This window comes from Mastacembelus armatus, chromosome 20 (assembly GCF_900324485.2).
Source record: "Mastacembelus armatus chromosome 20, fMasArm1.2, whole genome shotgun sequence".
Lineage (NCBI taxonomy): Eukaryota > Metazoa > Chordata > Actinopteri > Synbranchiformes > Mastacembelidae > Mastacembelus > Mastacembelus armatus.
In genome coordinates, this window is record NC_046652.1 from 16,556,327 (window position 1) to 16,583,940 (window position 27,614).

General features: G+C 41.9%; 1 protein-coding gene across 5 annotated transcripts in view; it reads left to right on the top strand.

Annotated features, from left to right (window-relative positions):
• LOC113121548 (protein NLRC3-like) overlaps positions 1-27,614 on the top strand; it is a 100,435-nt gene that overhangs the window by 65,526 nt on the left and 7,295 nt on the right. For all 5 annotated transcript variants that reach the window (XM_026292146.2, XM_026292147.2, XM_026292150.1 and 2 more), the window contains one exon: positions 6,190-6,366. In XM_026292146.2, coding sequence (XP_026147931.1) covers positions 6,190-6,366 — 177 coding nt within the window. The remainder of the gene's footprint in view (positions 1-6,189; positions 6,367-27,614) is intronic.

Consider the following 27,614-nt stretch of genomic DNA (forward strand, 5'->3'; position numbering starts at 1 on the left):
TAAATGTACTTGAAATATACTCTGAACTCATTTGAACTATGTATGAAATACAATAGAATGAGGTTTGAAATGTGAAAAAAGTATGCAAAGTATATTTTTCAAAGTATTTGAATATTTGTTGTGAAAATGAGCCACTGACTTTGTGTTAAATTTCAACCAAGTTGAACATATTCCATTAAAAGACACAATGATATTGGATTGATATTCCTAGTAAATATAAGTCCACTATAAGCATCATTGTGTGTTTAATAAATACACCAACAATGCCCTCTGAATGGATTCTCCAAACACTGAGTCTGAAATGTAGATACTTTACTTAGATTCCAATCCAATGATGTTGGACTAAAAGCACTACTTCCTGTTAGCATGTTCTCAAATGCTCTTACTTTGAAAAGCCCAGTGAACTTTGAAGACGTTCTAAAATGATTGAAAATAATCTGAACTCCTACACAAAGTCCAAAACCCGTCAGTCCAACAAATATTGATTTGAACTCTAACACTATTAAATCCAGCCATTTAAGGGATTTTGAAGAAAACAAGTCATTCAAGGTAACAACAATAACAATAAACAGGAACAACAGTTTGTGTTTTCCATGCTTCTGGTGTCACTGCTTGGTCATGTTCTATCCTCGACACCTTCTTTTCTGATCACAAACTAGTTTGTTTTAACTCCACACTACCTCTCTTTAAAACCCACCTCTCCCGCACCATCACATTCCGCAACATAAAGAACATCAACCTCTCCTCCTTCACAGCTGCACTTAATAATCTTCCATGTATTAATCCCTCCCTCCCCGACATGTTATCCAGTTTTAACAGTGAGTTACGTAATCTACTAGACACCTTCGCCCCACTCAAAATTAGATCCGTCTCCTTTACACACTCTGCTCCATGGTACACACCCGAACTCTGCCTCCTCAAAACCCAAGCCCGCCGCCTTGAGCGTCTCTCCAAAAAAAACGGTTTATTCATCCATAAGTACTTGTATCTAAACTACATGCTGAAATATAAGCAAACCATTATTCAAACAAAAACTGCCTACTACACCTCACTCATTGTATCTGCCTCCAGTTCCACGCATTCTCTTTTTTCCACCGTCAAATATCTATTGCGTCCTCCCAATACTCTTCTCTCCTGCACACTCTCCACCACCTTGTGCAATAACTTCATGGACTTCTTCTCAGCAAAAATCGAAAACATACATCAGCAACTCCCCCCCATCTGCGATACTCCGAACTGCCATCACTGTGCCTTACCCCGTCCACCCATATCTTCACTGCTTTCTAGTTTTACCACCCCACCCAGTACTGTTATCTCTTCCGTGATCCTCAATTCTAAACTTTCTACTTGTTAACTTGACCCCCTACCAACCAATCTCGTCAAGTTCTGTCTCCCGTCCCTCCTTCCCCATCTTACCCACATTATTCACACTTCCCTCAATTCTGGCCTTATACCCCCCTCTCTCAAGACAGCCATCGTCACACCCGTTCTAAAAAAAACCTGGTCTTGATCCGGCAGACTTAAATAACTTCCGACCCATCTCCAATCTTCCCTTCCTCTCCAAAATTCTTGAGAGAATTGTCCACCTCCAGGTCCATAATCATCTCTCCACCAGTAACATATATGAACAGTTCCAATCTGGTTTCTGCCAACTCCATAGCACCGAAACTGCCTTGGTCAAAATCACCAACGATCTCCTGTCTGCCTCAGACTCTGGCCTTCTTTCCATACTCATTCTCCCTGATCTACAGTGGGTACGGAAAGTATTCAGACCCCTTTAAATTTTTCACTCTTTGTGTCATTGCAGCCATTTGCCAAAATCCAAAAAGTTCATTTTATTTCTCATTAATGTACACTCAGCACCCCATCTTGACAGAAAAAAACAGAAATGTAGAAATTTTTGCAAATTTATTAAAAAAGAAAAACTGAAATATCACATGGTCATAAGTATTCAGACCCTTTGCAGTGACACTCATATTTAACTCACATGCGGTCCATTTCTTCTGATCCTCCTTGAGCTGGTTCTGCTCCTTCATTGGAGTCCAGCTGTGTTTAATTAAACTGATTGGACTTGATTAGGAAAGGTACACACCTGTCTATATAAGACCTTACAGCTCACAGTGCATGTCAGAGCAAATGAGAATCTTGAGGTCGAAGGAACTGCCCAAGGAGCTCAGAGACAGAATTGTGGCAAGGCACAGATCTGGCCAAGGTTACAAAAGAATTTCTGCAGCACTCAAGGTTCCTAAGAGCACAGTGGCCTCCATAATCCTCAAATGGAAAAAGTTTGGGACGACCAGAACTCTTCCTAGACCTGGTCGTCCAGCCAAACTGAGCAATAGTGGGAGAAGAGCCTTGGTGAGAGAGGTAAAGAAGAACCCAAAGATCACTGTGGCTGAGCTCCAGAGATGCAGTAGGAATATGGGAGAAAGTTCCACAAAGTCAACTATCACTGCAGGCGCTTTATGGCAGAGTGGCCCGACGGAAGCATCTCCTCAGTGCATGAAAGCCCACATAGAGTTTGCCAAAAAACACATGAAGGACTCCCAGACTATGAGAAATAAGATTCTCTGGTCTGATGAGACCAAGATTGAACTTTTTGGCGTTAATTGTAAGCGGTATGTGTGGCGAAAACCAGGCACTGCTCATCACCTGCCCAATACAATCCCTACAGTGAAACATGGTGGTGGGAGCATCATGTTGTGGGGGTGTTTTTCAGCTGCAGGGACAGGACGACTGGTTGCAATTGAAGGAAAGATGAATGCGGCCAAGTACAGAGGTATCCTGGAAGAAAACCTCTTCCAGAGTGCTCAGGACCTCAGACTGGGCTGAAGGTTCACCTTTCAACAGGACAGTGACCCTAAGCACACAGCTAAAATAACAAAGGAGTGGCTTCGGAACAACTCTGTGACCGTTCTTGACTGGCCCAGCCAGAGCCCTGACCTAAACCCAATTGAGCATCTCTGGAGAGACCTGAAAATGGCTGTCCACCAACGTTCACCATCCAACCTGACAGAACTGGAGAGGATCTCCAAGGAAGAATGGCAGAGGATCCCCAAATCCAGGTGTGAAAAACTTGTTGCATCATTCCCAAGAAGACTCATGACTGTACTAGCTCAAAAGGGTGCTTCTACTCAATACTGAGCACAGGGTCTGAATACTTATGACCATGTGATATTTCAGTTTTTCTTTTTTAATACATTTGCAAAAATTTCTACATTTCTGTTTTTTTTTTGTCAAGATGGGGTGCTGAGTGTACATTAATGAGAAATCAAATGAACTTTTATGATTTTGGCAAATGGCTGCAATGATACAAAGAGTGAAAAATTTAAAGGGGTCTGAATACTTTCCGTACCCACTGTAACTGCAGCATTCGACACCATCTCCCACAACATCCTCCTCCATTGCCTTGCCTCCATTGGCATAGCCGACACCGTTCTCACTTGGTTCACATCTTATCTCTCAGACCGTACCCAGTCCGTCCACCTCCAGAACTTTCATTCCCAGTCCTCAACAGTCAGCTATGGCTTGCCTCAGGGCTCAGTCCTGGGGCCCCTCCTTTTCAATATCTATGTCCTTCCGCTTGGGAATATCTTTAGGCAATACAATATCAATTTCCAGTGCTATGCAGACGACACTCAGCTCTACTTCTCCGCAGCCCCATCTACCTCCCTTCCCCCTCCCTCGCTCCTTACCTGCCTACTCAACATCAGAACCTGGTTCACCCACAATTTCCTGAAACTCAACCCCAACAAAACTGAAATTCTTCTTGTAGGCACCTGATCCACATTATCCAAAACCGGCACCTTCTCCATACAAATCGATAACAACACTGTCCTCCCTTCCCCCCAAGTCAAGAGCATTGGTGTCATTCTCGACAGCACTCTTTCCTTTTCTCAGCATATCAATACCACTACCCGGTCGGCCTACTTCCATCTCCGTAACATCAATCATATCCGTTCATCACTCACCTCCAGCAGCACTGCCATACTAGTTAATGCCCTTGTCACCTCTCATTTAGATTACTGTAACTCACTCCTTACTGGTTTACCTCTCAAATCACTTCACAAACTCCAACTTGTCCAGAATTCTGCTGCCCGGATCATTACCAGAACCCCATCCTCATACCATATCACCCCTGTTCTGAAATTACTTCACTGGCTCCCCGTGTCCTTCCATATAAACTATAAAATCCTCCTTCTCACCTACAAAGCCCTCCACTCTCTAGCCCCACCATACATCACTGATCTCCTACATATCTACTCTCCGCCTCGTATACTCCGCTCCTCTGGTTCCATTCTCCTCTGCAAACCCACGGCTTGCCGGTCCACCATGGGTTCTAGATCCTTCAGCCACACTGCACCCCGCCTTTGGAACGTTCTCCCTCAGTGTCCGGTCGTCTCCCGATTTACCAACTTTTCAGAATCAGAATCAGAATCAGAATGAGCTTTATTGCCAAGTGTGTGCACACACACACACTTGGCAAGGAATTTGTTTAGGTACGGGGGGGGTACTCCAGTGCAAACAGATGCTACAAATGCAGGAATTTAATACAAATGCTACAAGGGTCAAACAGTAAACATAAATGCTACAGAAATGCTACAAAAAAACTAAAAGAAAAATGCACAGATAACCTGAAAAACAGGATGAAAGGGGAACTAATTGGTGTGCAAAGAGCAAAAAGGTGCCAGTGTCATAGTGCAGGTGGTGGAAGGGAATGGTGGAGAGCTACGAGTTTAAGAGTTGGATGGCCTGAGGGAAGAAGCTTCCTTTGTGTCGGGCTGTCTTGATGTTTGGAGCTCTGAAGCGCCGGCCAGAGGGTAAGATCTGGAAGAGGTGGTGGCTCGGGTGGGTGGCGTCCAGAGTGATTTTCGGAGCTCTTTTTCTCACTCTGGAGGTGAACAAGTCTTGGAGGGTGGGTAGGGTAACACCGATGATCTTCTCAGCAGTCCGAACTGTCCTCTGAAGGCTTCGGATGTTTGATTTAGAGGTGGAACTAAACCAGACAGTGATGGAGGAGCACAGGATAGACTCGATGACCGCTGAGTAAATCTTAAATCTTCTCTCAAAACCTACCTGTTCCGCCTAGCATTCCCCACCTAACTTTCTCAACCTCTGACTCATTGATCATTAGTCTGTAATCCTCTGCTTATTATTTTATTGTCACTCTGTCTTTGTGGTTTCTGTGTTTTTACATCTATTGACCACTTCTCAGATGTCCTTTACACCTTTTGCTTTTATAACTTTGTCGCTATATTTGTTGTTTTGTCGTTTTAAGGCATTTTAATGTATTTCATGCAGTATATTTTATGTTGTTTTTACTTGCCTGTAAGGTGACCTTGAGACTTTGAAAGACGCCATGAAATAAAACGTATTATTATTATTATCATTATTATTAAAGTGCACTTTGAAGAAATCTGCTAAATGACTAATGAAGTAATGAGATCATTTCAATATACTTTGCAAACATTTACTTTGAATCTGCTTTTTTTGTCTCAGTAACTCTTTGACTAATCTTGTACTTTGGAGACTCACCAAAAATGTACTTTTACTACGTTTCAACACAAGCACAAATACACTTGGTAAAATGTGTGAACACACTTTATCTGCTAAAAGTAGAATTGAAGTCTGAAACAATAGATTGATTTTTCACTTGGGTGATCATCACCATGATGTTCCTCTTGTTTATTGTGAGAATGACAGCAGCTGGATTTTGTCCCAGATGTTCTTGAGCTGTTCCAAATGGTGTCAGTCCAAAAGCTGCAGATGTTCCTGTTGTTTTTTTCTCTCTGTCCAGTGAATGAACACAGTTCTTCTTTTTCTTTCCAATGGTTTTTCCATGGGACACATTTTTCTTCTGTTTCTCTTCACACACTGATGTTTTTCTGCCACATGTGAACAAATGTCCAACATTGGAATAAACAGGGACAGGCCTGTTGTGGAAGTTCCAAAGGAACTCAGTTTTCTCTGCTTCCTGTCCAAGATGAAAGCAGAACAAAGATGAAGCGTGTGCAGTGTGACAGAGAGTGAGAAGAATTCTTATTTCATGTCCAACCCACTGAGAGAAGATCAGCTGAACCACTGATGTGAAGACACAACAGGACATGTCCCTGTTTGACATCAACTGATTCAACTCAATATATTGTCTCTGTCATAATAACAGCTTTTCTAATATATGTGTCCTCACAGACTTTCTGACTGTGAACTCTCAGAGACTCACTGTGAAGTCGTGGCCTCAGCTCTGAAGTCCAAACCCTCCCATCTGACAGAACTGGACCTGAGTAACAACTGGAACCTGCAGGATCGAGGAGTGCAGCAGCTGTGTGGTGGACTGCAGAGTCCACACTGTAGACTGGAGACTCTGAGGTCAGTTGACTGACTGTTACTATTGTAGATCTTAGATGTTGAATCCACAACTAAAGCTCCTGTGAATGTTGGTTGTTCCCTTCAGTGTTTTCATTGTTCTTCTATTCTCAGCAGACTAAGAATGATTCCTTCAGTTTCACTTCATTTCACTGAGCTGTCTTCAATAATGTGTGTTCACTCATATTGAATAGTCATATTGATAATGATGTGTTTCTTTCTATAGAAGCTTTGAAGAACAGAGTGTCCCAAAAATGTCATCTGTCAGGAAGTTGTTCTGAATCCTTAGTGTTTCTAAACAAACTATGGAAACAGTCCAAAGCTGAAACTGTTTCAACTGAAACTGTCCAGTGTTTGTCCAAGTTTTGATCCCAACAATATGTCAATATTGGACCAGACTAATAACTGACATCCTCCTGAGAGCCAGAAGGAAAAAGGTTGGAATATTTCCATTTTGGAATAGAAGTGAAGACTTTGGGATGTGAGAAACAAAGTCCTATTTCTTTTTGGGGAAGAACACGTCCCTGTAGTGGACATTGGGTCTTGCTTTGTCCCAAAAACCACACAATAAGCATCAGTTTGCTGACGATGATGTTGGATTTTCTCTGCATTTCTATCTGATTTTTCTCACTTGATGAAAGTCAGAGAAAACATATGACACAGTCAGTTGTCAACAATCTATGAATGGGATTCCAAAGCTTGTGTTTAGTGGCCAATGACACAGTGGGGATCAGTCCCAACACAAGGACATGATCTGGTCTGTGCATTGGGACTGGGCCATTAGAAAGCAGTTCTCAGCCTGTTGTCATTGCCAAGGCCTCAAATCCTGATGCTGTGTGAAGAAGCTTTGAGTAGTTTTTGTTCCTGAACTGAAGCCAGCAGCTTTTGGTCCTGACACTGTCCACCCAGTTTGTTCCCTAATCCAAATCTCATTGTGAAGAACAAATCCACAGTGTCTCTATAAAGTTGATCCCATAGAAATGAAAGCACATGTGGAGCACAGAGACACACAGATGAAATCATGTGTCCAGGTGGTTGAGCTGTGTTTAGTGTCTGAGCTGCTGCTGCTGCTGCTGCTGCTGCTGCTGCTGCTGCTGCTGCTTTACCTCTGTGCTGTGCTGAGGCTGCAGCCAATAAAGCCAGAGAAGAAGATGCAGAGAGGGAAGAGACAGGAGACAGGAGAGCCTGGGGGAGCTTCCTTGGCTCAGATAGAATAAGGAGGAACAATTCAATGCATTGTTTTGCTGCACTTTGGAACTGGGTCAACAAACTTTAAGCAGGAAACTTTAAAGCTGCACAGTGACAGTATGAGCCATCAATTGATTCTGCTGTTGGCTGGAAAGCAGCTTCTCTTCCCATGTGCTGACAATAATATCATGATATATAGGGGGCCTATATGGATAGGGAGTCGGACTTGTAACCTGAAAATTGCAGGTTCGAGTCTCAGGTCCGGCGGGGAAATTGTCGGTGGCACGTAGCGAACAGCCAGCGCCCCGTCCACCTTCAATACCACGACTGAGGTGAGACCCTTGAGCAAGGCACCGGACCCCCAACTGCTCCCCGGGCGCCGCAGCATTGGCTGCCCCGGGTGTGTGTGCACGGTGTGTGTGTTCACTTGCTGTGTGTGTGCACTTGGGTTTGGGTTAAAAGCAGAGCACAAATTCCGAGTATGGGTCACCATACTTGGCCAGTTGAGTCACTTTCACTTTCACTTTCATATAGTCAGACTATTATTACTATTATTCTGACTGTTCTCATATTATTCTTCTCATTATTATCATTCTACATTTCCCTTCAGGGATTAATCAAGTTGATCTCATCTCATTATTCTAATGAAAAGAAGAAGAATTGTCATCATCATTATCACCATCCTCATTGTCATCAACATCAGTGTCACATTGGATCTCCTTCTTTGCTTCTTTATTCAGGTTGAGGGACTGCTGGTTGTCAGAGACCAGCTGTGGTTATCTGGTCTCAGCTCTGAAGTCCAACCCCTCCCATCTGACAGAACTGGACCTGAGCTTCAACAACCTGCAGGATCCAGGAGTGCAGCAGCTGTGTGGTGGACTGCAGAGTCCAGACTGTAGACTGGAGACTCTGGGGTCAGTTCACTGACTGTTTTTTCCTATTGTAGATCTTTAGTGTTGGATTATTGTTTGAACTCAGTGTTTGCACAGACATAACTTCTATTGAAGTTGATTTTCTTTTCCTGTCTTTGGATTTTTCTGAGGCTAAATTCAGTCTTTAGTCCCAAATGACTGAGTCTCACAGAAAGTTGGTCTCATTGTGTCTAAAGAGTCACATGTGTCAGCAGAAAATCCTCTGAACTAATATTTGTTGGAAATGGATCCAGTTTCTTTGATGCAGTAGAAATATTTCTTTGATCACTGATATTGATGGTTAGGAACACACACAGACAGGTGTGTTTCCATCACTTCAGAGGACATTCCATTGACTTCCATTGATTTCCTGTAGACAAAGCCAAACCAGAAGCACTACTTGGTGAATCCTAAGCACAAGCTGAACCTCAACTTCCAGACAGCTTCTTCCACACAGAAATCCAAACTGGTCCTGGACTAGATTATTGGCCCCTTTTTAGATGTTGCCATTGGATTTGGAGCAGGTGGTTCACCTTGGACTCACCTGTTGGGAGTCCCAGTTAGTGCAGCCTAATAATCCCTCATTCAGTCAGTTGAAATGGACAAAGTCCTGTGAGGACCCTCTGGTCTCAACATGTAAGAAACAGTAGATCAGTTGACAGACAAAGCATTACCTTGATACATGTTGCTATTGGACCTTGATCTGTTGTCCAGTGGCCTCGGGCTCCACAGAACCCGACTCTATGGAAACTTTAGTGCCAAAGAGGAACAGTGTGTCAGTTGTGTGGAAATATTTTGGCTTTAAAGAAAGAAGATGCTGCGTGGCGTCAAAACCTGCCTTGCTACTGTTGCTGCCTCATGGGCCAAGACTAGCAAGGCTAAAAGGCCGAGCACCACTGTGTCAAATGAACCAATCCCACCCAACATGACCAAATGTTGGAAAGTTTAACTCCATATGAATCGAATTTAAAACATCACATGGAAATTCCTGTTTCTCACAATGACTTTGAATTAAAGGCAGAGATTTTTCATCTTTCTCCACTTTCTTCTTCATGTTAATGTGACATCAATTCACACCTCAGCTAATTTCATCATAACAGCCTGGATGGACCAGTTTCTATTGACACTTGTGTTGTATTTATAATATTGTGTTGTTCTATTCATTGTCCATGTTTGTTCAATAAGAAAACAGGAAGTTGGTCTTTGCTTCTTTATTCAGGTTGAGGATGTGCAGTTTGTCAGAGACCAGCTGTGGTTATCTGGTCTCAGCTCTGAAGTCCAACCCCTCCCATCTGAGACACCTGGAACTGGGCTACAACAACCTGCAGGATCTACATGTGCAGCAGCTGTGTGGTCTTGTCCATAGTCCAGACTGTAGCCTGCAGACTCTGAGGTCAGTAGAGGGCTGGAGTCAGTCCATGGTGCTTTCAGCAGGATTGGACTAAAGCCAGTCAGTATCAAAGCAAATATCCAGGATTTCCTGTAAAGCTCCAACCTTCTCAGTGAAGCTGTGAGAGGAGAACAGGGACAGGCTTCAGGATTGGACAGAAAGACAGAGAGAGAGACAACAGTCAGCCAATCAGATCAGCCAGAAGCTTGTTGTGATCATGTGTTTGAGTTGATGTGAAGACGACTGTTGCTGATGAAGTCAGTGAGTCAGGAACACAAAAACAGTCTTTTATCCAGATCAATGTCAGGCAGCTGAGGTTGAGCTTAATTCCTGCATTTCAATCCAACAAACACTGGTTCACTTTGGCCTGGTCAGTCACCATGGAAACTGGGTTGATCAATATAGTCATCTATAGCTAACTTGCACTGAAGCAGGATCAGTTTAATGTCTCACATGAGAATTTATCAGTAGCCAATCAACAATGTGGAAAAAATCCAGTCAGTCTTCAAACAGGATCCCAGTCTGAACCAAATCCTGGCTCACCTTAAAGTCACAGTGAAGACCAGAGCAGTGGGGTGAGTCATGGGTTCTCTCAGAGGTCATGTGGGCTCTGAATCAGCAAATCAGGTCAATTTAAGGTTTGTGATCATTTCAGTTCAGTCTGATCTAATTCTAGCAGTGAACAGTTTAATCCATAATGTGGAGGAATGAATCCAAACTACAGCCTGTGATGAACTGAGGAGAAATCTGATGGGATTGTCAGCAGGGACTGGACAGAACACACACGTTGCAGATCCATGATGTGTGGTGGTGCAGTGTATTGCCTGGAGCTAGTTGAGGGTTTGATGACTCCTTGTATGTGGACGCCTGCTGAGAGAAGGAGGAAATAAAAAGGAGGAAAAGAGAATCTGATTATTTATTTACTCACCTTCTAACTGAGGTTCGTTCCAACAGGTTTGGCTTCAGGGGGGAAAAAACAGTGACTCAATGTTCCAAAGACAAATCCTGTGAGTAACATTGAAACATTGTCTTCATCTAATTTTTAAAGTCTGATTTTACAAAGTGTTTTTGCTCATTTCATTGTAAAATCTTTCTAAATTGTGTTTTTGTCTTGGCTCAGGAAAACACCTGCGCCCAAAGAACTACAGGCTGTGTTTGATTTGAGGTTCCTGCAGATCCTTCCAAGTCTCAACAGGACTTGAAATTTAAAATCTGAGGAGAATCACTTGAATCTGGGAACTGAACACCCCGAAGAGAACAGAAATGGACAGAGTTCCAGACAGATCACCAATCACATGGTGTTCGCACAATGAAGGACAAACCAGATGGATTCTAAGATTCTTTTCCACAACTGCAAACAAGCTGCTGTTAGACTGTTCTAATGTTTGATTCTTTAATTCAGCTCATGTCTCTGATCAGTTCTCCCTCTGTTTCCTCCTGTGGAAATATTGGAAATAGCTGAATAAATCTTCCAAAGACAACTGACTGGTATCATTGATGTTATTTCACACAGTAAATACGTCACTGGATCAGGAGAACTCTCCCTCAGATTGTAGACTGATTTCATGTATTACTGACTGGTTGATCCACCAAAAAAGGATCTGGTGCCCCAAATTATTAAGATGCTTTATGATCTTCATGATTCATAAACTAGACATAATGAACCTTCATGTTCAATACATGTATATATTTCAATTCACTACACCGCTGAAACGTGATGCCTGGAAAATGCAAGTTTCCAGATATTTGGCTCAGCAAAGAAGATTAGAAAGAAAGTCTGGCCTGAGATCCAAAGGACCATCACTTGTCCAGGTCCAGAGCCTGTTGTAAACCTGTCAAAGTGGTGGGAGAAGCAGCTGGATCTACACACAAGATGGCACTTGGGGAATCGGAAGCAGGTCGGTCCATAGAAATGTTGATTGAATGTTGGCTGCCAGCTGTTTTTAGCTCTTATTGAAATGTGAGTCCCGAAGGCTGTTGAGTTGATGTGGAGACATTTGCACCAGCTCTGCAATCGACATTCCAGTCACATCATGTTCACTTATATGGCGCCTTATACAACACATTGATTTAAAGAAGCGGATCTCAAAGTGTGGTCCGGGTCCCAGTAGTGGTACTCAGGCTCCCTCTAGTGGTACACAGAGGAATCACTAAATTAAATATAAATGAATGTTAAAACAACAAATTGTCATTGAATCTTTGAGTATTTTTGTCCATTGAAGTACAGGACAGTTTTTATTTAACTTTTAGGTCCAAGTCATTTGAATGGAATCATTCTTTCCCTTTTTTATTCAGCTGTGTGTAAGCACAGTGCAGTTCTAATGTCCAAACTGTGTATTTCCAATGTTAAAGTGGCTGACAACAAGAAATCTTCTTCTTAGGAAGAAAACTGCCTGGTTTTTTAACTGTGCAGAGCTGTAGCTGAGTAGTTAGGCCCACTACGCTACTGTATTTTAATGTTGGTCATTATGGTGGAACTTGGTCTAAAAAGTTGCAGAACCACTGATTTAAAGCAACTGACTTTAGCAAACTTTGTGGAAAGGTTGGTGACATCAGCTCCTACACCATGTCCACCTGCAACGGCTCCACCATCGCTACATCCTCCAAACAGTCAGTGATCACAGGCGTTCCCAGAGAGGACACATTAAAAGCTGAGGTCCTGTGGTGTTTGAACATGATGGAGTCTCTGCTCTTTCAATTCCAGTGAAGGGACAGGTCGATGAAATGATGAGACCTTTCACCTATGACATAATTTTGAGATTCCAGGTTCAGTGCAGCAAAGTACCAAATGCCAGAGTTTGATTGACAGTCACAGATCTGTATGCAAAGATTAGTGTTTGTGTGATTTTATGTGCTTCAAAATGATTTCCCAGTCAAAGGAGGTGCTGAAATCTGACTTTGTGGTGACTGTACTTTTGAAAACACACATAGTGTCACCCTCAACTCTACACAAGAGAGAAAAGCAGTGGAATTTCTGTGGAGGAGCTCCGGTCCTGTCAGAGCAGCACTGTGCAAAGTAAGACTGTCCATCTGTCTGCTGATGTCCTGGTCTCTGAAAACAGGACGTCTTGTTTCATCCTGTGGTTGTTCTCTCACACAGCATCGACATTTAAGATGATTAGAAACGTCACAAAAACCTTTTCTGTCCTCAGATTCTTTCTCTGGTCTCACAGTGTTTCTTGTCCTCCAGTGGACTCTGGTCTGCAGGAGGTTTTGGATCAACATAAGACCAGTCTGAGGACGAGATGTGAACATGTGACTGAAGGACCTGATCCAACAGGAAGTGGAACCCTCCACAACAGGATCTACTCTGAGGTCTACATCACAGAGGGACAAATAACTTGGAATACTTTATCAAGAAAATGTACTTGTACAGAGGACTGGATCAGTCCTGACCTGACCCCCTCACTGGATCAGTCCTGACCCGACCCCCTCACTGGATCAGTCCTGTCCTGTCCTCTGCTGTAGCACTGTGGTGATGAAGTGTCACCTTGTATTTCTCACAGCTGACAGGATCCACTAGAGGGAAGCAAAGACCAGAATATGACCAGAGTCTGACTGATGTGAACACTAATATACTGCTGATATTTCCTGTGTGGTACCAAAAGGGCCCGTTCTTATTCATCACACGGCTCCTGCTCCTTCACCTACATTGACTTTATGTACATGATGTTCTAGTTTTTTCCCTTTTCCAAACTGTGGATTTGGGAATTGAACAGCACAAATGGTGAACTAGAAAAATGTCTCAATTGTGTCAATGGAATCGATTTTTCTTCAGTCTCAGTAAATTGAAGTGTGTAATATTTCCTGTCAATCTAATGATTGTCTTTACTTTAGGAATAATCCACTTTCTCAGACGTCATCAGGAAAAAGTCTGATGCCAAACTAAGATGAAATATCATGGAAACTGGAATAACATCATCAACCAAATCAACAGGTTGGTTCAACAAATTGTTTCCTAACTTCCAAGGATGTTTCCAGAAAAGATTAGTGAGAGTTGCTCTAAGTAGATGAACTGAACACTCAGCTCCTTTATTTTCTAAACTAAATATTGGGATCATTTTTGATCTTCATGTATATTTCACATGTAGTTTATCTCCAAATGTCTGAATCAGCCTGATTTGGTGTCTCAGACTTTCCAATGATTGTTTCCAGTTGAATTATTCAATACACACATAAACTAGTGCAGTGAAGTAGCTACAATAAAGAATCATTGGAGATTTTTCAATCTGATCAGACTGGACAAGTTTGCAACAACATAATAATCTTTGACATTTATTCATGTCTCATGTTGTTTCTTTTGATTGGTTGTACTTTGAAATTCCTCATGTTGAGACGTGATGATCAAACCTTTGGAGTTTTTGATCTTCGCTGTACAAATCTTTTTCTATTCTTGTGTCTTTTAAACCTTCATATGATCCATTTATTGTCCAAACAAATCAATACAAATGCAAATATTTCCTACAACGACATTATTTAGTGTTTGTTACAGCTCCAGTGCAGACACCTGGGACTTGAATCTTGTTTCTCTATATTTCAGATCTACTCATTCTAATATGTTAGTCTGAAGATGGAGCATGTCTGCATGTTAAATCTGAACATTTGGAATGAGCTGAAAGTGAACAGAGTCCTAACTCTCCCTGTGATTCAAATGAAACACATGGCTCTCTCCAATGAGCCTCCTCCATTATTATTAGCTGTTAGCTACAGGAAATGATGCTGCAGCTTTAATCTCACTTCACAGAAACTCTGTGCTGTGAAAATGCTGCAGAAACATGTCATTGATGGTCTCATCTACTTTTCCAGTGGGAATTAGTGGTTGACCTTCAGTCAAAGATCTCTGTTAGCTTCATGACATGAGGTGCACATGGACCTGCCCCCTTTCATCACCTGTTTTTAGACCAGTAGAGTTGAAATCTTGGTAGAACTCAGAGCTGCACAGGTTTTGGCATCTGGCTGTGAATATCCATCCATAAGAAACATATTGTGTGTCAATCAGCTGGGGACACAAACTGACATTGATTTGATTCAGCGTCTTAACGGTGAGATGGTGTTTAAGGCCCCACAGGAAGTCCTAACATGAGTCTAATCAGATCTCTGGAATCCTTTAAAGTCCAGAAACCAGATTGAATCAGTGCTGCCTGGAGGTTTATCCATGTCCACACAAACTCATGGTCCTCCATGAAAACAGACACATGCAACATGTCTTTGGTCTCATTATGATGCTGATGCTGAGAGAAAGAAAAAAGGATTTCTACATGAGCCTTTGAATCCAACGATCATCCTTCACTGCTGTTTAATGCACAGTGGTCTCTGCATTTGAAGCATCAGCAGCACGACATGTTTTCTGTGAAATATCTGAGAGCTTTTCTTTTCTGGGCTAAATCCTTCTCCAGGTGTTTTTCTGCCTATTGAGAAGTTGTTGACATGTCCCAGCTGATGTTCAGACAACAAACTGATGTTGTGTTAACACTGAGCTACAGGACTGGAATAGGCTGCTGAGGAGGAACCAGCTGTTGGTCCCAACAGGTGGATCAGTTGTTTGTCTTTGCTTTTCCAGCCAATGCAAATTGTCGACTGACTGAGGGGGAGAAATAAACAGAAATAAAAGGCAAAGGCAAATTTATTTGTATAGCACCTTTCATACACTACGCAATTCAAAGTGCTTTACAAGGCATATAATTACATTAAAAGCATTGAAAAGAGAATTTAAAAATAAAGATATTTAACATAAAATAAATTTAAATCAAGTAAAGTAAATTAAAATAAAACATAAAAGCACATTAAGAAAACAAAGATAACAATTATTTGAAGGCAGCAGTAAACAACAGAGTTTTCAGTCCTGATTTGAATGAGCTGACAGTTGGAGCAGACCTCAGGTGTTTAGGAAGTTTGTTCCACAAGTGAGGAGCATAGTGACTAAATGCTGCTTCACTTTGTTTGGTTCTGGTTCTGGGAACACACAGTAGACCTGTCCCAGATGACCTGAGGGGTCTAGAAACCTCATAGGGAACTAATATATCTTGGATATATTTTGGTCCACAACCATTTAGTGCTTTATAAACTAGCAATAAGATTTTAAAATCTATCCTTTGACTAACGGGAAGCCAGTGTAGTGATCTAAGAACTGGTGTGATATGGTCCAGTTTCTTGGTGTTTGTAAGGACTCTGGCAGCAGCATTCTGGATTAGCTGCAGCTGCCTGATTGACTTTTTGCTAAGACCTGTGAACAAGCCATTACAATAATCTGACCTACTGAAAATAAATGCGTGAACAAGTTTTTCTGCATCTTGTTTAGACAGAAAACCTTTTATTCTAGCAATGTTTTTCAGGTGGTAATAGGAAGATTTTATGTGGTTGTTAAATTTCAGGTCTGAGTCAATGATTACACCAAGGTTTCTGGCTTGATTTGTAGCTTTCAATGACATGGAGTCAAGGTGAGCAATGACCTTTAACCTTTCATTTTTGGGGCCAAAAACAATCACTTCTGTCTTGTCTGTATTGAGCTGGAGAAAATTCTGGCGCATCCATTCTTTGACTTGATTAATACACTCACATAATGAGATTAGAGGACTATAATCATGAGATGATACTGATATATAAAGTTGGGTGTCATCTGCATAGGTATGGTAGTCAATGTTGTAGTATTCCATAATCTGAGCAAGGGGCAGCATGTAGATATTAAATAAGAGAGGACCAAGAATAGACCCCCGAGGAACCCCACATTTCATTTTTGTTCGCTCAGACTCATAGTTACCAAGTGAGACAAAATAGTCTCTATCTTGTAAGTAAGATTTTAGCCAATTTAACACTGAGCCAGTAACTCCCACCCACGCTTCTAGTCTATCAAGCAGCACATCATGATCAACTGTGTCAAATGCAGCACTGAGATCCAGTAGTACTAAAACAGAGGTTTTGGATTCATCATTATTTAAATGTAAATCATTTAAAATTTTAATAAGTGCAGTCTCTGTGCTGTGGTGTGTGCGAAATCCAGACTGAAGTGCATTAAAAAGATTGTTTTGCACCATAAATCTGTGAATTTGTTGAGAAACTACTTTTTCAATTATTTTTCCCAGAAATGGAAGATTTGATATTGGCCTGTAGTTACTTACTGCTGAAGCATCTAGATTAGGCTTTTTAAGAAGAGGTTTTATAACAGCAATTTTTAAGGCCTGGGGAAACTGCCCTGACTGAAGAGAACTATTGACAATCTGCAATACATCTGGAGCTAAGCTGTTAAAAACATTTTTAAAAAAATGTGTTGGTAAAATATCAAGGCAGCATGATGTAGATTTTAATTGTAGAAGCGTTTCTGCCAGAGCTCTGTGATCAAGGAGATCAAAATGTTCTAGATTCACTGGAGAACAAGGAGGCACAGGTGATATTGTCATGTTCCTAGGACTGCAGCTAGAGGTAGTTTGTCTTATCTTTGATATTTTGTCTGTGAAAAAGGCTGCAAACTCATTGCATGACTTTTTGGACAGCAGTTCAGAAGGAAGAGAGGGTGCTGGGTTTGTGAGTCTGTCTATAACAGAAAACAATGTGTGGACATTATTGCTGTTTCTATTGATAACCTCTGAGAAAAATGATTGCCTTGCATTTTTTAGTTTTTGGTTATAGTTGTGAAGACTCGGCCGAAGAAAGAAGTGGTTCCTTATCACATCATGTGGTAAGGAACCAAAACTAATACACCACTTCTTTCTCTCTCTGTGTCCTTTCAAAGTAAAACGTCCATCTGGCTGTGCACTATATCCAATATGAGTTTGTATTAGTGTAGAATGTGAATGCATTGACTTCTGAATATCCTGTAATCTGAATATGTCTTTATGCGTCTTAATCTACAGAATGTATTTACCGTAGGAATCTGTTGAGGACAAAATGCCATTTAGTTCTCTGAGAGTGAACTTCTGCTAAATCACCTCCCTCCTCTTGGTCTTTTCTGATCCACTGTGTGATTCTGTCTCGTCTCCCTGCACGTGGACTCAAACTGGGAGTGAGGCTGAGGTTGTGTGTGTGAAAGTGGGACAAAATGGGATTTTCTGTTTGATTGCTGCCCCACTGCAGCTGGATTCAAAACATGTGATGTCTATGTAATATCAGTGGATCAGACCTGCCTGTCTCAGGCCTACATGTGTCTGTTGTGTGTCAGGTGAAGCATAAAACAATATCAAATACAGCTGTGATCTGTGATTATTTCCTGTGGGAAGCTTCGGGCGTTTACGCTCGTGTCCCTCAGACCGGGCCGCCGTCGCAGACGTGTTAGTCCAAAGGGTCGTCGATCGGCGCTAAGGTCCAGCTGGAGTCACGGAGACATGAAGGTGGACCAGAAGGTGTTTTTCAAAGCCCAAGGAACAGCACATTGTCCTCACTGTTCACTGTGAGTTTAGAAAAGAGCAGCCTGCCACGTCTTTATTGTTGTTGTTACTGGACAATATAGAGTCTTAACAATAAAGATCTTTGTTATGGACAGAAGCTGAAGAGACTGATGATAACAAGGAAATCATAGAAGCTACTTCTTCCTCCTCTAAAGGGTGAGATTAAAGTCCTTGTCACACTTTGAGCTTTGAGTTCTTCTAGTTCTTCTTAGTGAAACAATGAATGAAAAACACATAATGACATCAAACTAAAAACAAACTCAATTTCAAAGATCCAATGAATATTTTGGCAGGATTGACATTTGAATTCAATTTATTTCCAAACAACAAACTATAATGACTCTAATTATTACTTCTAAATGAACTACAGAAGAAATCTCATATATAGAGAAATGCTGTGCAGTCCAAAGTCCAAGCTTTGTGTCTGTAATGTAGTTCTGTAGAAAGGAGCAGTGAATGGGAGAAACCACATAACCAAGTGTTGTTGTTTGTTTCAGCCACTAGATGGAGACACAACATTGTCATTTGATGTCACTTTCTTCTCTCTGGCTTTAGTTTGTGTGTTTTTGGCTTTTTCACAGAAAAAAAAAAAGAGAGCAGCACTTAAATATTAAATAAGAGAGACTTAGAAATAGAAGCCTCAAGTTTCAGGCTCTTTAGAGCAGAAGGATTAACTTCACTTCTGTAAAAAATTATTCACAGGTAAATTGCTGTGACTAATTTAAAATGGGTTTCTTTAACTTTAGGAGCAATAGGAAAGGAGAGATAGAAGGAAAAGGATTTTTTACACAAAGAAATATCTAAACAGTCCCTTGAATAACATGAATTAAAGTCTCCAAAAGTTTTTGTTTGAAAACCGAATTAAAAACTTTATTACATTTCTTATCCACAAATTAATGACACCCACTTTTAGGGCAGACAAGGCAGGAGTTACCAAGGAGTATTGTAAGGAGCCCTGAATCAACTGGAGTAAGGCCATTGGAAGAGCTTTGCATAATATCTCATAATCTTTCTTGGAAACTACAAGATTAAATCTAATTTAAAATTCTGTTCCCTAATCCAAATCTCATTGTGAAGAACAAATCCACAGTGTCTCTATAAAGTTGATCCCATAGAAATGAAAGCACATGTGGAGCACAGAGACACACAGATGAAATCATGTGTCCAGGTGGTTGAGCTGTGTTTAGTGTCTGAGCTGCTGCTGCTGCTGCTGCTGCTGCTGCTTTACCTCTGTGCTGTGCTGAGGCTGCAGCCAGTAAAGCCAGAGAAGAAGATGCAGAGAGGGAAGAGACAGGAGACAGGAGAGCCTGGGGGAGCTTCCTTGGCTCAGATAGAATAAGGAGGAACAATTCAATGCATTGTTTTGCTGCACTTTGGAACTGGGTCAACAAACTTTAAGCAGGAAACTTTAAAGCTGCACAGTGACAGTATGAGCCATCAACTAGATTGATTCTGCTGTTGGCTGGAAAGCAGCTTCTCTTCCCATGTGCTGACAATAATATCATGATGTAGTCAGACTATTATTACTATTTTTTCTGACTGTTCTCATATTATTCTTCTCATTATTATCATTCTACATTTCCCTTCAGGGATTAATCAAGTTGATCTCATCTCATTATTCTAATGAAAAGAAGAAGAATTGTCATCATCATCATCACCATCCTCATTGTCATCAACATCAGTGTCACATTGGATCTCCTTCTTTGCTTCTTTATTCAGGTTGGAGGGCTGCAGGTTGTCAGAGACCAGCTGTGGTTATCTGGTCTCAGCTCTGAAGTCCAACCCCTCCCATCTGACAAAACTGGATCTGAGTCAGAACAACCTGCAGGATCCAGGAGTGCAGCAGCTGTGTGGTGGACTGCAGAGTCCAGACTGCAGACTGGAGACTCTGAGGTCAGACCCCATGTTTAGGTTGTGTGCTGAGATGAATGTGATGTGAAAGTTGTGCTGACACTAAACTGCAGACATGAGGCTGATATTAGACTGATCCACACTGAGGATCTTCATGGGAAAGGCTGTTTTCCCTCTCAGAGAAATGTGGCTGCACAACATGAGTTTGTATAGATGGAGCCACAGGTGGAGCTGGCAGAGTTTCAGAGCTGAAGTCACTCCGTCTTTATTGAAGCAGCAGCATGTTGGCATTCATATTAATGACAGCTCTTTGTCCCTTTTTGGATGGGACTGCTTTGAACCTGCATCCTGTTGGCTTCAGCTGTTTGGAGTTTCCACTTTCTAAACTTCTACTTTCTAAACCTTCTTCAGCTCTGAACACATTCTGAAACATTCAACACTTTCAAGAGGAACTTTGGTTTCTAACGTCACATCTTTGCTTCTTTGTTCAGTTTGAGGAGCTGCAGTTTGTCAGAGACCAGCTGTGGTTATCTGGTCTCAGCTCTGAAGTCCAACCCCTCCCATCTGAGACACCTGGACCTGAGAGAAAACGACCTGAAGGATCCCGATGTGCAGCAGCTGTGTGATCTTATCCAGAGTCCAGACTGTAGCCTGCAGACTCTGAGGTCAGTAGAGGGCTGGAGTCAGTCCATGGTGTTTTCAGCAGGACTGGACTAAACCCAGCATTATTTCTTTATTTCATTTATTTCACAAATACATTAAAACTGATAAATACAATCATGTTGTCCATCGTCCCCAGAAGCCAGAGCTTGTAAATAGGGGCCCAGACAGCATTAACCTAATTTTAACCTAAAATATTGTGTAATATTCCTAAAATTCCTCAAACACCCAAACATCATAAATGACAAATAACATCCAGACATATAGACACTGGTACCTGAAAAATAAACCATGACATTATAATGAAAATAAGAACAACAAGTGATGCCACTTGACTTAGTTTTCAGATCAACAGGTTTAGGAATCAGTGTATGTTTGAAGCAACTTTCCCTTTAAGCTCTTTTTACAGCTGGACAGAGATGAAGATGCTTTAATGTTGTTTTCAAGCTTGTTCCAGATCTGTGGCCTCTACAGGTCACACTCAGACTTGGACATTGGACTTTGTGTTTCTTTCCCCTTAAGATGTGTTTATTTCTAGGACTTTGTCCATGTGAAGGAGAAGTGATAAGATCACACAATCTGGGGCATTTATCTTTGTCCATGATATAACATTTAAGAATGTAATTTTTCAAGATAACTTGGATATGTATTAGACCTTATAACACTACAGTAGTTTAAGTGGGGCTCAAATGACTTATACAGAGTTAAAACAGCTTCAGAAGAAAGTGTCTCAGCTTGAAAATCAAGCCAACATGATGTGATAGTTTCTTAGCTTGTTGCTAATGTGCTGCTTAAAATGTAAATGTTCATCAGTATGGACTCCTTAGTCTGTTTGACCCTCTCAATAGTCCTGCCATTTATCTTAATGCAGACCTGGTCAGCATTATTTTAATGTTTGGACAGAATACGATAAAATTAGTTTTATTTATATTTAAAAATATTCTGTTGTATTTTAACGTGTTCACCTTTTACAGTTCCTCATTTATATTATTTTGAAGATAAATTTGATTGTTTTGTGACAGAAATAAGGTTGTATCATCAACAAAATTAATTTTATGTAACATACTTGAGGAATTAACAAAATCATTGATATATATGATGAAGAGAAGTGGCCCTAATATTGATCCCTGTTGGGCCCCATACCTGATGGTCTTCTTTTAGGAGTTTACACTATTCACATGTACATATCGCTCCCTCCCATGAACATAGCTTCTGAACCAGCCTAACGTGATGCCCCTGACACCAAAATGATGCAGCTTCACTAAAAGAATCTCAAAATCAATAGTATCAAATGCTGTTGACAAGTCAAGGAAAATCCTGATCCCAAGAATTTTCAGACAGGTTGTTCATTTCTTTCTGCAGCCATATTGTAATGGATCAAGGACACTGAATCTATCTAAATAATCACTGAGCCTGTGATAAACATTTTTTTCAAATACCTTAGAAATACTTGGCAGAACAAATCTTCTCCTCCTTTGGGCTGCTCCCTTCAGGGGTCACCACAGCGAATCATCTGCCTCCATTTAACCCTATCCTCTGTATCCTCCTCACCCACACCAACTATCCTCATGTCCTCCTTCACTACATCCAAGAACCTCCTCTTTGGTCTTCCTCTAGGCCTCCTTCCTGGCAGCTCTAACATCAGCATCCTTTTACCAATGTATTCACTGTCCCTCCTCTGAACATGTCCAAACCATCTCAATCTGGCTTCCCTGGCTTTTTCTCCAAAACATCTAACATGAGCTGTCCCTCTGATGTCCTCATTCCTGATCCTATCCATCCTCGTCACTCCCAAAGAGAACCTCAACATCTTCAGCTTTTTCTCTTTTTCTCAGTGCCACTGTCTCTAAACCTGTTTATCAACCAAAGCAGGAATAGAGGGACAGGATATGAAGACCAGTTCATAAGCCATAAGGATATCACTCCTGCCTCTCTCAGGAATGTGATTCTTCTGCCGTTGGTTTGCTACAAGTGGGAGGTCCGAGTTTCAGCTTGACTGAGTGTTGTTGCTGCTTTCAGCCACTAGATGGAGACACAACACGAGCCCCCTCATACAGAGACACAGGCCCAAGGGCCCCTGAGCTCTCAGACCCCTGGTTAATCCAGCCCTCATTATTAGACAGTTTCCAGGAGCAGCTCATGGACTCTGGGCTCCTCATACACACAGATAAACACATTTGAATGACATTCAATAAATACACACTTTCTATGTGATATATTGTGAAGCTGAACTTTGGAGAGGATAAACAAGTTTGTTTAAAATCTTTGCAAATTTATTAAAAATAAAAAAGTCTGAGAGTCCTTCAGGCACCTTTTGGCAAACTCCAGGTGGACTGTCATGCGACTTTTACTGAGGAGTGGCTTCTGTCAGGCCACTCTACCACACAGGCCTGGTTGGTAAACTGCTGCAGAGATGGTTGTTCTTCTGGAAGGTCCTCCACTCTCCACAGAGATGACATTGTCATCTGAAGTGAGCTCTTTCAGAGTGACCATCGGGTTCTTGGTCACCTCCCTGACTAAGGCCCTTCTCTTTTCAGATGCACTGTATATCCAAAACATCTGTCTGGTCTGACACCTGTTAGCCGTCCAACGCTACAAAGACACCATGCCAAATCAGGTGTTGTGTTTACACCTCGGTCTGTGTACACACAAACTGTTCGTAGATTTAGCCAGATGAAGGAGCTTGATCATGAAGGGATTTGTATGTGAAAAGAAGGAATTTAAAATCTATTATGGATTTTACAGGGAGCCAATGAAGAGAAGCTAAAATAGGAGAAATACTCCTATTCAGCTGACAGGAACTCTTGCTAGTTCCTGTCAGGACTCTGGCTGCAGCATTCTGGATTAACTGGAGGCTTTTTATGGAGATAGTGGGACATCCAGATAGTAATGAGTTACAGTAATCTAGCCTTGAGGTAATAAATGCATGGACTAGTTTTTCTGCATCATTTTGAGACAGGATGTTCCTAATTTTGGCAATGTTGCGCAAGTGAAAGAAAGGCAGTTCTAGAGATTTGTTTTGTGTGAGTTAAAGGACATGTCCTGGTCAAAAATAACTCCAAGGTTTTTTACAGTAGTGCTGGAGGCCAGGGCTATGCCATCTAAAGTAGCTATAATTTTAGAAAAGTTATTTCTGAGGTTTTTAGGCCCAAATACAATAACCTCTGTTTTCTCTGAATTTAAAAGTTACTGGTCATCCAGGCCTTTATGTCAATTAGACACGCTTGAAGTCTGGTTCCCTGGTTTGTGTTATCAGGTTTCATAGATAGATACAGCTTCCTAATGACATTGCCTAAAGGAAGATGTTTGGGAGAGGTCCACTGACAAATGACTGGATTTTCAGTTTGTCAAGTTTCTCTAATAATTTAGAAAAGTCCTGTTTTAAAACTCCCTTTCTGGTCTCCACTCCACTCACATGCAGGATCAGCTGTTTGACTCCTTGGTGTTTTGAGATGACCTGTGGGAGGAGAGCTGCTGTATCAGTGACCATGGCACTTGGGTAGCTGCATGTAATAATTCTGCTGTTTATGTCACTGACAGCAGCAGGATATCTCTGTTCTTCACATCTGTCCCAGATTCTTTGTCTCTGTCTCTCTGACTGGCTCCATGGCTCCATTTTTCATTAAATTATGACTTTTTGTGCTTGTTTCTCAGTCACAGCAGACATTTGTTGCTCATTAGAATTTAGATATGACAGTGGTTGAACCCTGTTTCTGAGCTGTATGTTTGATGATCCTACATATGCTCCTGGGGTGCCACCATTCTTCTTTCTAATTCTGTGACACTGTGGCACCAAGTTTATTCCAGGTGACTTTATTCTGATCAGTTCCCACTTTTGGTCAACATAACATTTATTACTGACCACTGGGTCTGAACAGGAGCGTGTCCTGAAGTCCTTTTTCAGATTCCAGACCAAGAGTCTTCATTTGTAACACACTGATTTCCTCAAGATGTATCCTGCAGTTTGGGCACAATGTGTTTTCTTTTCCAGACATGTTGAAAAATGAACAATCCCTGACTGTAGTCGCTCAATAGGCCAGATGAGGTGTTAAAAGTAAAATTCATTAGATCTCCTCTGTCTGCTGTTGCTATGGTTACCAGCCGATTGTCAGCATCCTGCTTATCCCACTGGGTGGTTCTGACTTCAGCTCCATCCTGAGTCCTGTCCCGTCTTCCTCTCAGCATCTCTGACAGCTGTCAGACCCAGAGAAAAGCTCAGTCCTTTAGAAACTTTGAAACTTCCTGGTTGTGGAGCAGGATCAGCACTTTGTGGACTCAGAGCTCCAGAGACAGAGAACTGATCAGTGACTGATGGGATATCAATAAAACCATGTTTGTCTTTGCAGATGTCGGTATCCCAGACAGAGACCAGGTTCTCCAGGAACCATCTGTCAGTCTGTGAAAAGTGACTGCTCCACAGGAGATTCTCCAGTCTTCAGTCCTGAACCTGGACCCCCATACACCAAGTAAGAGCCTGTTTCTCCTGTGAACTGAGCTGAAGATGCGTCAGTTCTTAGGCACATTTGAAGGCACCAGGTAGGTACCAGGGACCAGATTCCCAAAACTCTGGGTTTGCAGATTCCTGTCTTTGTGAACACAGAGTGTTCAACAGGTTTCTAAAGTAGTGAGTGTAGAACCCCAGTCCAGAGTCCTCCTATAGTCTGCCTGTAGTCTTCTGTCAGAGTCAACTGCAGTGTGACCACCTGTTTGGAGCTCTGGGAGGTCATGGCAGCTGACCCGCCCCCCCAAAGTACTTGTTAAGGCTGTCAGGTGGCCTAAGACCTTACCAGGCCACTTCATAGCCCAGGTCAGCTGTTAGGTGAGTTTGGACCAGAGGATGTCTGGGACGATGATGCTAAATGCCGAGCTGAAGTCCACAAACAAGATCCCTGAGCAGATGATGTAATGCAGGGCCACGTTGACTGCAGAATTTAGGTGCACCTCCACCTGCCCCCCCTGACCTGTTTGCCTGGGAAGAAAACTGCAATTATTTTTCAGTCAAAATCCTGATTTAGCCAAACACAGTTTTCAAATGACAAAGCTGTGATTTAAACTCAGATTAAAACATGATTTTAAACTACAGACTGGAAACAGTCCAGTGTCCCCAGGACCCACATACTCTGCCCTGATCCTCAGGCTTCATGTGGATCCTGCAGAGTAAATCAGTGAGTGGAACCAGAACAATCAACCAATAAGTTTGACTTTAGTGCTGCGGCTACAACACTAAGACTAGTGTCAGAGCCAAAGAGTAGGCTGCATCAGTCCTCTGGGCCTGTTTTGGTTTCAGAGCACAGGTTACACGACAGAAAGCTGTTGAATATGCCTGGATAAGGCAGCAGAAATGTTAAAGAACGGCACATATTTCTTCCAGCATTAAAGAAAACTAGAGACAGTTGTCATCTGTACATGACAATACAACAGTCTATGTCAATACAAAACTAAAACTCTCTTTGCTGCTGTCCTGGACTGGATCAACATGGCACATACACGCTACTGAATTAGAGCAGGACTCGAGAGGTTGATTCATGACAACTGGACTTCTAGTTTTTAGGTTGAAACATTTCACGACTCATCCAAGTGGTTCATCAGTCTAAGAAAAACTGGACTGGAACCTGCAATTTATCTCCCAGGTTGGTTTCACTCCACCTCTAGTCCAATGGGCTCACTAAGGTGCTATGTAAATCAGGTGCGTCATTAGACCCACACTCCTGAGTTGGTTTCACTTTACACCTGGTCTGACTAGGTTCGTTGGTGACAAAAGGAGTGAGCTCAGGTGAGGGTCGTTAGGATCTAATGGTGGACTCATGTGACCCCTCTGATTCACCAACTGCAGTGTGTGTCCTCCCTGGAAGACATTTGATGGGGTCCTTATCCCTGCCTTGTTGAAAGTCCACTTAGGTAGCCGCACAACTCATAAGTGTGGGTCTAATAAATTCACCTGATTTACATAGTCTCACCTAATGAGCCTAATGGGACTAGGGGTGGACTGAAACCAACCTGAAAGATATATTGGAGTTTCCATACCAGCTTTCTCTTAGACTGATGAAGCCACTTGGATTAGTGAAACATTTCAACCTAAAAACTAGAAGTCCAGTTGTCATGACTCAACCTGTAGAAAACTTCACCTGACTGAGAATCTCCACAGACATTAAAGCTGTAGATGCAGTTTGTCACTTTAATGCTTCAGTCGATTGACAACACACACACACACATAATAATAAGACTAAGTCAAACTAAAGCAGTTCAGGAAAGAGAAACACATCTTTCCACATGTGGAGCAGCTCAGGCCTCTGGCTGTTCTAAATAGAGCTCAGCCTGTGTCTACAGTGGTAGTGACTGAAAACATCCTAGTCCGTTCCCAGCGTTATGTTTGCAGTCCCCTGGTGCTGCTGTTGCATCAGGAATGCAGTGGTTGAAACCCTTCCAAAAACTCCAACATGCAGTTCTCCTTCAGTTTCCTGCTGTTATTGTGCAGCTTTGAAGGGATTGATCCACTTCCAGACGTGGTGTTCATTGATGCACTTTGGAAAAGGAAGTTGGTTCTTTTTCATTGAGTTAGTAAAATGATTCCATCTCCTTTGTTCAGACTGAGGAGTCTCATTGTTTGATGACTTTATTTCTGCTGTCACATGGAAATGTTTCTGTCTTATCACTTTTTCTGTTTCTCACCACATTTCTCTTCTTCTCTCTTCTTTCTTTCCCTCATGAACATCTCACTGGATCATCTTGATGTTGAGCTGCAAACCTTTGCAAAGTGACAAACTCAGTGTTGAATGTTTGATCAGATTCCAACTTCATGATCAGTCAGTTCAGCTGTGGAGGAAAACTGATTTAAAGCCAGCTGGAGACAGCTGGGAGTTTCCAGCTTCTGTC